The following is a 9,982-nucleotide window of genomic DNA, read 5'->3' as shown; positions in this document are numbered from 1 at the left end:
GTTTTAGGTCTGTGTTTTTTTCAAAATCGCGAACCTACTTTTAGATCATCCAAAAGATAGCTAACCATAAGTCTTATCCTTTTTAAATAAGCAACCTTAGCAATATATTGGTCTGATCTGTTTTAAAAAAAGCAACGTTAAAAAAAAGTATAAACTTTTTAGTTGTAAATTGATCAGATTTTTAAAATCTGCAAAAGTATTTTCAGAACCTACATTATCTATTTTTTTTACTAAAAGTTTTACTTAAAAACGTTTTATTGATTGCAAAACTTTAAGAATGATTGTTTATATATGTTTGTGTTGTGGTTTATGTGTATGTTATAAAAAAGCATATGTAAATGTTAGGCTTTTTGCAACCAAACTAAATAGCCAAAACTATAGGATTCGAGAAAATAATAGGACACTTTATTATCCCAATGCGCATTTGTTTTTAAAGGTTATATTCTAAATGTCTTTTAAACGTTTTATAAACGTCTTTTAAACATTCCTTACGGAAGAATGTTTAGAAAACGTTTAAAAGACATTTAAAATACATTTAGAACGTAACTTTTAAAAACTGTGCAACGTTCACGGTGGTTTAATTTTAAGCATTTGCGGACATTTATTATGCGCATGCGTTACTTTAAAAACAACAACAACATCGTAATTTTGATTTTTTTTTGTAATCGTCTTTTACCGTAACCTAATAAAAAAGTTCATATCATTGCTTTGAAGATGTATAAATCAGATATAAACTATAAACTGATAAAATGTGTGGCCAAGGAAAACATATTTTATTTGAAATACTTAATTTATTAATTTTTATGGGATAAAATACGCAGGAAAGTCGAAAATTATTTTATGGTCATCCTTACAACTAAAACTTAATAAATAAGCATTTATTAGAATTTTTATGCTTTAAAGATATATATATTTTAAAAAAAGATGGTTTTAACTTTATAATAAAAAAAAAATCAGAGTCCGGTTACTTTTTTAAGTTTAAAAATTTTGTACATCAAATCTTATATTTTAGCAATAAAAAAACACGTAAAAATGTCACATGAAACAAAACTAAAAACATTATGCAGAATATGTGGATAAAGTTTAGATAATGATAGTGTTCTTTTAACAAAACATATTGTCAGAAATGAATTTTGTTTTTTTATCCGAATCGATAAGGACCACCCAAATAAGCATCCTCAAAAAATGTGTTATAGATGCTTTTCAATATTAAGAAATATTGAAAAAGGTTCAAACACTGAATTAAAATTACGATCTTGGCCTGAAAATTGCAATGTAACTGAATGTGTTTGCTTCAAAGCCAATAAAGGAAGAAAAAAAAAGAAAAAGATAAGTGGAAGACCTTTAAGTATTAGTTATAGTGAAAATATTTGGACTAGACACAAAATAAATAACATTTAATCTAAACTTTTACCTCAAACAAAATTTAACCTTAAACTGCAAGATATTAACTTCACTTTAAACCCTCATGTGCATCTTTGTGTGTGTACTATTTGCAACGAAATTATGCATAAACCAATTATTATAAAACTGTCTTCATTCATTCTGTGCACCATGTCTATTACCACTTATAATTGGCAAACTAATAACAAAAACAAAATGCCCTAAATGTTCCTTTTCAATTCCAAGTGATGGGTTAATTTCATCAACCAATGTCATTGAAATGTTAGAAAATTTGCAAGAAGTATGCAAGCAAGGTTGTGGTAGATTGTTTAAAGTCAAACAGCTGTCAGAACGAAAGAAACATCAAAAAACTTGTCAGACAACTCCAATTTCAAGTTCAACAACATTATCAATATCATCGTCATCAACTTCACAAATAAACTTTTCAGATATATTCGCATTGGATTCAACAAGTGTTATACCAAGAAATATTGAAGATGCTGCTCTGCATGTAATAAAACAAAAAATGTCTCAAACAAAATCCAATGTAATTGAATTTCCGACAGGAGGACCAAAGGTAAGACTATCTTTACAAAAAAAGAGACTGTAAAATTACTATAACAAAACAAAAATGCTTTTAATTTTATAAAAGGAAACTATAGTATGATTTTTTGAATATTTTAAATAAATTACACAACATTTTAGCCCTAATGCTTCACATCAACACCAAGAGCCTACAAAGAAAGCTCAGATGTATGTTTACGCACAATTCGCAGACGACAATTACATCTAAAACATAATATGAGCAAAACATGTGGAGAAAGCATTAGTTCTACAATCAAGCAAACTGCTACTCTTTTGAATTCTTTTAATGAAAATGAAAAAGAAAATATTCTGAGCAAATCAAATATTTCAAAAGCCAAAATATCTGCTGAAGAAATGATCAGTTTAAAAGCAAACATGAGCAGTACTTATGTCAACATGAAAATATTATCTAGGTACACAAGATTGCAATTATTATATAGAAATCTTGAAAAAACAAATTCAATACTTTTAATAGTTATTGATAATAAAAAAAACATTACCATTTTAGGTGGTTGAAAAACAACAATGTAATTTGTGCTTCTAATGCAAAACAAAGAAATGTGGCTAAGAAATGGTCATGTGATGATCTTATTGTTAAAAACGCTCCATTTATGGTTGAAAAAAAAGATTCAAAAGGTTCTTATGAAATCAAGGAATTGCCATGTGCATATATTGAAAATCTACAAGGACATATAACAAATGTACTAGATAGACTAGATAGGTACAAATAAATCTTTTTAAAAAAATACTTTAACATACTACAATAAATTAAATGCAATACTATAAAAACAAAAATTAATTTTTCTTGTTATAATTTTAGCAACAACCTCTTATTATACAACAAGATTAAAGACAACGAAATCCATATAAAAATAGGAGGTGACTATGGAGGTGATTCGTTCAAAATGTTTTATCAAGTAGCGAATGTGGAAAAGCCTAATGCCAAAACAAATACAACAATATTTAATATATTTGAGGCAAAAGATTATACCACAAATTTGAAAATTTCATTGACAAGATTTACATCAGAAATCGATTTTTTGCAAAAAATGATCTGGAAGTAAGAACATATTACAAACAACAAAATAATTCAATTATCCAAGCACACTAAAATTCAAAAACATCCAAACAATATTTGACATAAACAAAATCATCAACTCTTGGTTTCTTACCACAATTGTCAGGATTATGATAGATTACAGTTTCTTTTAAAAAAAATGTATAATAATTTAATTTTGTTCAATTTTAGAGAAAAGCAGATTCGTGTATTTGTATTCGGTGATTATGAATTCTTGTGTGCAATTTATGGAATAACTGGTGCAAATGGTAAGTACATATTTAATACAGATTTATTTAAAAAAACTCATCTGGGCCAGATACATGCAACATGATTTATTTTGCTTTCTTAACACAAACTTGTTCAATTACTTTAGGTAGACACTCATGCCTGTTTTGCAACATAACAAGTCAAGGAATGTCAAATCCAATTAACGATAACATTGAAATGCGATCACTAAAGACACTAGATTTATCTCTAGCAAAATTTAACAACCATGGTGCAGATCCCAAGTTTGCCAAGTTATGTGACAATGTTATTGACCAACGGTTGTTCAATGTGCCACTTGATCAGGTGCCTTGCTTTTATTTATTATTCACATTATTTTGATTTTATTTATTAGGAATTCTTCGCAAATTCACATAATCGTTTATTCAATTGAATACAATACAAGTTATTGGTGGGGTAAATGTAAATGGTGGTGTATGCAATTGTAAATAATAATTTAAACTTTCTTGTACTATTAGATAGGAGTTCCTGCTTTACATATCTCACTTGGTATATACTTAAAGTTTTTCAACATGTTAGAAGACTCTTGTCACACAATTGACATAAAAATTGCAGGTCGAATGGCAGTAACCAACCAAACACTTGACTGTGAGGAATTTAATGCATATATAGAGCACCAGCGCCAAATAAATCAACTTCAAATAAGTATTCAAGCACTTGAAGATAAAACACGTGTTATAACAGAAGCACTTGAAATGCAAATAATTTTTAACCCTGAAAATGAAGAAAAAATTAAATTAGTATTTGAACGTCACCTGATTCACTTTGAAAAGAAAAAGAAAGAACAGGTAACAACTTTAATTTTTATTATTTACTAAAAATATTTAATTTAGATTGGTAATTAAACCCGGAATAATACAGTTGAGAATCTTATACATTGGAATATCTAAGTTTTGTTTCATTGGTTATGTTTTTTTGAATTTATCTTAAGAACATATTTAATCATAGATCTCAGAACTGAAAATACTGCTTGAAGCAGACCATATAAAGAAATCATTTGGGCCACTTGTAAACAAACTTGATAAGGTACTTAACTCATTAGGAGTACAAAGACAAGCATATCACGGGAAAAGTTTTGTTGGTAATCATGTTAACAAAATGTTAAAGGTAAAATAATATCTAATATATATTTCCTACATTTATAAAATCTACTTTTTACTAAAAACAAACTTTACGTAAATTTAAATGTAAAATACAGTATAAATATATGTGTGCGTGTGTGTGTCTCTGTGTGTGTGTAAGTGGAATAGATGGCTAATACTAACATCATTAGACATAACTAGATACATAATTAACAACAGTTACTATATATAATACATATTTCACAATTATTTTATATATTAAATTAGGAGAAAAGTATCCTTGAACTTTGCAACTCTTACCAAACCTTGTAGTTGAACTTGGGTTCAACGACACTGATATACACAGAGAAACTATTGAAGTTTGTAAAAACTTCAAGGTACTCTTCTCTAAGTTTGGAATATGTCACAAGCTTATTAACTCCTGCAATCAGTTCAATGAAGATAACAAACAGGACCTTGGTATGTCATATGTTATAATTTGGCAGAACACAATAAATAGAGAAAATTATTTTTCTTTATTTATTGTGTTCTGCCAAAAGAGTGCTTAATGTTCTTAAAGAACAGAGCAATAAATTAGTAAAAAACACTTATCTATCTTTTTTCTTCAACTTTAAGTTTCACCATTGCTTGATCATCAGGAAGAGTAGGACTCTTCATGATGATCCAGCAATGGTAAAACTTAAAATTGAAGAAAAAAGTTAGATAAGTGTTTTTTTACTAATTTATATATATATATATATATATATATATATATATATATATATATATATATATATATATATATATATATATGCATATATTTATATATATATATATACATATTATTGGTTACAGAAAATCGAATCAAAGATTTCATGAAGTACTTCCGTGAAAACTGGCCAAATGCTTCAATCACACCCAAGCTTCGTTTGCTGGAGTACCATGCATTACCTTTCATTAGAAAATGGGGAGTAGGACTAGGTACTTGTAATTAGTGTAAATAACTGTATTATATATAAACTATTGTTGTATTGCGACAGAAGGAACGTTGTGGGTGTGTCATTTATTACATTGTATATAACGTTTATAATGTTTATTATACCCTCGGGGGTATTTGCAAATGTATATATATTGAGTAAAGATATTTACAAAGTGTGTGAGAAAAACAAATATAGAATTAATATTACAAGCTATTTCGGCAATGAGTATAGTAATAAAGTTTGCAGATTTGGTGTCGCAATACGATGGTTCGGGTGAGTTTTCAGAATGGATACAAAAATTGGAACTGGTTGCAAAACTTCAAAAAGTTGACGAGTTGCATGTGGTGCTCCCATTATTTCTCTCCGGTGGAGCGTTTGCCGTTTATCAAGGTCTTAGTGATGAAATAAAAGAAGACTACAAAGAAGTGAAAAATGCACTGACTACTGCCTTCTCTGCTTCTCCGCTAACAGCATACGAAGAATTCGTAAATCGCCGTCTTAAAGAGAACGAGCCTGTTGACGTATATCTCGCAGAATTAACGAGGCTGAGCAAGCTAATATCAACTCACGTAAGCGAAGAGTGGATAAGGTGCGCATTCATTCTCGGGTTACCTGACGAAGCAAGAAAACAGCTGCAAACCGCATGCTCAATATCAACAATGTCGCTGTACCAGATCGCTGAAAAATCAAGAAGTTTGGTAATTTTACGTCGTAAAGAATCATGTTTTGTTAGTTGCGCGAATCCTGTTGCCGTCAGTCCAAGGCAGGTTCCTCAAGGACGCGGAAGAAAGACCATAACTTGCTACCGTTGCGGCGAGGATGGACATATCAGTCGAAATTGTAGCGAAGAAATTGACAAGAAGAGGTGCTTTGTGTGTGGAATGGACAATCACCTGGCCCTGCACTGCTATAAAAAGTGTACAAACTCAAAAAACGTGGAAGGGAAGCCACCCGTTTTAGTGCGAGCGGCTTCCCACAAAATTTAAAACCGCCAACTCTCTGCGTATATGTTAATGGAAGAAAAATAAAAGCATTGTTGGATACTGGATGCTCCAAATCCATTTTAAGTCGGGAAATTGTAAACGCAAAAAATGTCAAACTCGCAAGAGAAAAGGTTGTTATGATGAATGGAAACTCAATTGAAATAAAACACCAGATTGTTGTTAATCTTTCTATAAATGATACCACCATCGATTTGTAATGCCTGGTGGCAGACATTGTTCCCGAATATCAAATGCTACTTGGTATGGACGCAATACGACTGCTTGGAGGTGTCCAAGTCGGGAGAGACGGCGAAACCATACACTTCAATGTGGAACAACTAACTATCGGTGCTACTGCTGTTTCTCAAGAAAAAACGAGTGAAGTATTCTCGTCTACTATTCTAAAGCTGATTGATAAAGACTTCGTAGCAGAATTCAAAAATGGCAGCTGGAGCGTGTCTTGGAAATGGCTGATGGAACCACCAACTTTAACTAACAAAATTCCAAACTATCATATCTCTGAGGACGTTAAAAGTGAGTACGCAATGGAAATAAGTGAATGGATAGCACAGGGATGGCTGAAACCATTTGAAGGGAGATGTAATGGCATCATTCCATTGATGGCAGTAACTCAACGAAATAAGTTGAAAATACGTCCGGTGATGGACTACCGGGAGTTGAATCAATTTGTATCTAGTCATACTGCAGATGGCGATGTTTGCAGTACCAAACTTCGCAACTGGAGAAAGTTGGGCGAAAATCTTGAGATAATCAACTTAAAGAAAGCGTACCTGCAAATTCGTGTCGACGAAGCATTATGGAAATATCAAGTTGTGGAATATGAAGGGCAGCGTTACTGTCTAACAAGATTGGGTTTTGGTTTAAATGTGGCGCCCAGAATAATGACTAAAATCTTAAAAAAGGTATTATCCTTAGATAAATTTGTCGAGTCTGGGACGGATTCATTTATTGATGATATCATTGTCAATAATAACATAGTGTCAAGTTGCAGAGTTCAAGAACTCTTGAAAAAATATGGCTTGGATTCTAAGTTGCCAGAAAAACTTGTCGGTGGTCGTGTGCTTGGATTGCGAGTGTACAAACAATGCAACCAAGTCCGTTGGAAACGTGATAACATACCCAAAGTTCCGGAAGGAAAAATGACACGTCGGCAAATCTTTTCTTAGTGCGGACAGCTGACCGGACATTTTCCAATAGCAAATTGGCTGCGTCCTTCGTGCAGCTATCTAAAAAGAGTTTCGAGTAGTTGTGGATGGGACTCTTTGGTGAACGAACGAGTTGTTAAATTAGTAAGCAGTTTGAATGAAAGACTTACAAAGGAAGATCCCGTTCATGGGTCATGGAACGTCAAAAACATTTCTGAAGCAACAGTGTGGTGCGATGTAAGCAGTTTAGCTGTTGGCATAGTTTTGGAAGTGGCTGGGGAAATAGTAGAAGACTGTTCGTGGCTGAGGAAACAAGATGATACGGCTCACATTAATCTTGCAGAGTTAGAAGCCGTGATAAAAGGAATTAATCTAGCAACAAAATGGGGATTCGAATGTATTAACATAAAGTGTGATTCGGCTACTGTTGTCGGTTGGTTGAGATCCTTAATTATCGGTGACAAACCCGTTCGAGTACACGGTCTCGGAGAACCACTTGTCCGTCGCCGGTTGTCATTAATTGAAGACCTTGTAAAGGAGTGCAATATAAAATTAAAACTTTTCCTGGTAAAGTCAGCAGAAAACAAAGCCGATGCTCTTACGAGGGTACCACAGAACTGGCTGCATGCAAACCATTCTGCAATGACAGCAAATATTGTACCGCCTGATGTGAAGTCGTTTCATAATCTTCATCACTTTGGAGTCAATCGAACACTTTATTTGATGAAACAAACATATCCGAAGGAGAAAGTTTGCAGAAAAGACATTGAATCAGTCGTGAAAAGTTGCGAAAGATGTTTATCAGTGGATCCTGCGCCGATTAGATGGGAAGAAGGAAATCTTGAAGTTGGAAAGAGCTGGCATCGTTTGGCTATTGACATAACCCACTACAAATCAGAGATTTACTTGTCTATTATTGACTGTGGAAAAAGGAGCAAGTTTGCAATTTGGAGAAGGCTACAGAACGAGAAAGAAACAACAGTGTGCTTCCATTTAGAAGAAATATTCCGAGAAAGAGGACCTCCGTGGCAAGTTCTACTTGACAACAGCAAGACTTTTCGCTCAAAACTCGTTGGTGAATTATGCGCGGATTGGGGAGTGTCCATCTTGTTTCGTTGCGCTTACAGGCCATCTGGAAATGGAATTGTTGAACGTCATCATCGCACAATCAAGCGCATGGCAGCCAGAAGTGGCAAAGACCCGTTAAAAATGGTATATTGGTATAACATAGCTCCCAGAAAAAATGGCGAGGAAATATCGCTCCCCTACAAAGCTATATTTTCCTACGAGTGGAAACCACACACAATTTCTGCCAAAACTAACGCGGAAGTTCTCCACAACTATACACAAGGACAAGAAGTATTTGTAAAACCACCTGACTCAAAATGCACGAGCGAATGGAACAGAGGAAGAGTCTCAGATGAAGGTCGAGGAGTTTCGGTAGAAATCAATGGATTGCCGAGACACATGTCGGACGTTCGTCCTGCTCCCATTGTAGCTGACTTGTCTATCAGAGAATCGGAAGAACCCATCGCGGATAACCTAAATCTCCGAAGATCGACGCGAGTGCTGAGGTTTCCGAATAAGTATGCGGACTTTGTGATCTAGAGATCAAGGGGTGTTGTAATTAGTGTAAATAACTGTATTATATATAAACTATTGTTGTATTGCGACAGAAGGAACGTTGTGGGTGTGTCATTTATTACATTGTATATAACGTTTATAATGTTTATTATACCCTCGGGGGTATTTGCAAATGTATATATATTGAGTAAAGATATTTACAAAGTGTGTGAGAAAAACAAATATAGAATTAATATTACAGTACTTATGGAGAGCAAGGTGGAGAAAGTCTTCATGCTGAAATCAACCGCATGAAGAGTACCTACTGTCATATGAAAGGAGTACGTAGATTAAAAAGCATGATGAATGAGCATTTCATAAAAAACAACCCAACTGTAAAAATATACCAAAAAAAAGCTCAGCCAAGAAAAAGAAAAATTGTAGATACTAAAAATAATACGATAAAATACTGCAAAATGATTTAAATAAAATAAATGGCAGTATTAAAGCCTATATAATATTTCTGTCAGTATTTTTAACCTTTCAAATTTTCAGAAAACTTACTAATCTTTAAAAGCATTATATTATCACAAAAAAAAGTAACCGGTTTTTGATTTTTGCTTTAAACAATTCACGAACTTTTATATTAAAAAAAAAAAATCAAGGTAGTCACTAAAAAATTTAAAACTTATGAATATAGACTACAATGTAAGCACAAGTTAAACTTCGCCTAAAAAACAGCTTAGTTTCACTTTAGTCCCACATCTATTCTCTTTGTAAAATTATTTAAATGATACCTTTGATGACACAGACCATACCTAAAGTATTGTTTTGATATCATTTTTTATAGACTATTTAGAAATATCTACAAATAAATCTAATTTGAAGTTTAGCAACTTTATTAGTAATTCTTTGT

The 9,982-nt window shown here is 32.6% G+C and overlaps 3 protein-coding genes across 3 annotated transcripts; all 3 read left to right on the top strand.

Moving 5' to 3' along the window:
- The first annotated feature begins 573 nt into the window (after positions 1-573).
- Positions 574-3,642, top strand: LOC136080442 (uncharacterized). The gene is made up of 5 exons (XM_065797078.1): positions 574-2,381; positions 2,477-2,689; positions 2,789-3,028; positions 3,218-3,294; positions 3,402-3,642. The coding sequence occupies exons 1-5, from the start codon at positions 2,185-2,187 to the stop codon at positions 3,632-3,634; spliced, it is 960 nt and encodes a 319-aa protein (XP_065653150.1). The 5' UTR covers positions 574-2,184; the 3' UTR covers positions 3,635-3,642.
- A 107-nt stretch (positions 3,643-3,749) lies between these two features.
- Positions 3,750-4,854, top strand: LOC136080443 (uncharacterized). Its single transcript, XM_065797079.1, has 3 exons — positions 3,750-4,101; positions 4,262-4,420; positions 4,663-4,854. The coding sequence occupies exons 1-3, from the start codon at positions 3,826-3,828 to the stop codon at positions 4,705-4,707; spliced, it is 480 nt and encodes a 159-aa protein (XP_065653151.1). The 5' UTR covers positions 3,750-3,825; the 3' UTR covers positions 4,708-4,854.
- A 1,734-nt stretch (positions 4,855-6,588) lies between these two features.
- LOC136080101 (uncharacterized) lies at positions 6,589-9,551 on the top strand. Its single transcript, XM_065796709.1, has 3 exons — positions 6,589-7,508; positions 7,581-9,077; positions 9,329-9,551. Exons 1-3 carry the CDS (start codon positions 6,589-6,591, stop codon positions 9,549-9,551), a joined length of 2,640 nt encoding a protein of 879 aa, XP_065652781.1.
- The last annotated feature ends 431 nt before the right edge of the window (positions 9,552-9,982 follow it).

This window comes from Hydra vulgaris, chromosome 05, assembly GCF_038396675.1.
Source record: "Hydra vulgaris chromosome 05, alternate assembly HydraT2T_AEP".
Taxonomy (NCBI): Eukaryota; Metazoa; Cnidaria; class Hydrozoa; order Anthoathecata; family Hydridae; genus Hydra; species Hydra vulgaris.
Note: the sequence above shows the minus strand (reverse complement) of the source record. Positions and strands in the feature narration are given on the sequence as shown.

Bases quoted from the DNA above. Each gene is read 5' to 3' on its own strand.
- LOC136080442 (XM_065797078.1), top strand. From the start codon at position 2,185: ATGAGCAAAACATGTGGAGAAAGCATTAGTTCTACAATCAAGCAAACT. The intron at 2,690-2,788 runs GTACAAATAAAT...TTATAATTTTAG, and splicing joins GTACTAGATAGACTAGATAG to CAACAACCTCTTATTATACA. The intron at 3,295-3,401 runs GTAAGTACATAT...CAATTACTTTAG, and splicing joins TGGAATAACTGGTGCAAATG to GTAGACACTCATGCCTGTTT.
- LOC136080443 (XM_065797079.1), top strand. From the start codon at position 3,826: ATGTTAGAAGACTCTTGTCACACAATTGACATAAAAATTGCAGGTCGA. The intron at 4,102-4,261 runs GTAACAACTTTA...ATTTAATCATAG, and splicing joins AAAAGAAAAAGAAAGAACAG to ATCTCAGAACTGAAAATACT. The intron at 4,421-4,662 runs GTAAAATAATAT...ATATTAAATTAG, and splicing joins ATGTTAACAAAATGTTAAAG to GAGAAAAGTATCCTTGAACT.
- LOC136080101 (XM_065796709.1), top strand. From the start codon at position 6,589: ATGCTACTTGGTATGGACGCAATACGACTGCTTGGAGGTGTCCAAGTC. The intron at 7,509-7,580 runs GCAAATCTTTTC...TCCTTCGTGCAG, and splicing joins GAAGGAAAAATGACACGTCG to CTATCTAAAAAGAGTTTCGA. The intron at 9,078-9,328 runs GTTTCCGAATAA...TTAATATTACAG, and splicing joins AGATCGACGCGAGTGCTGAG to TACTTATGGAGAGCAAGGTG.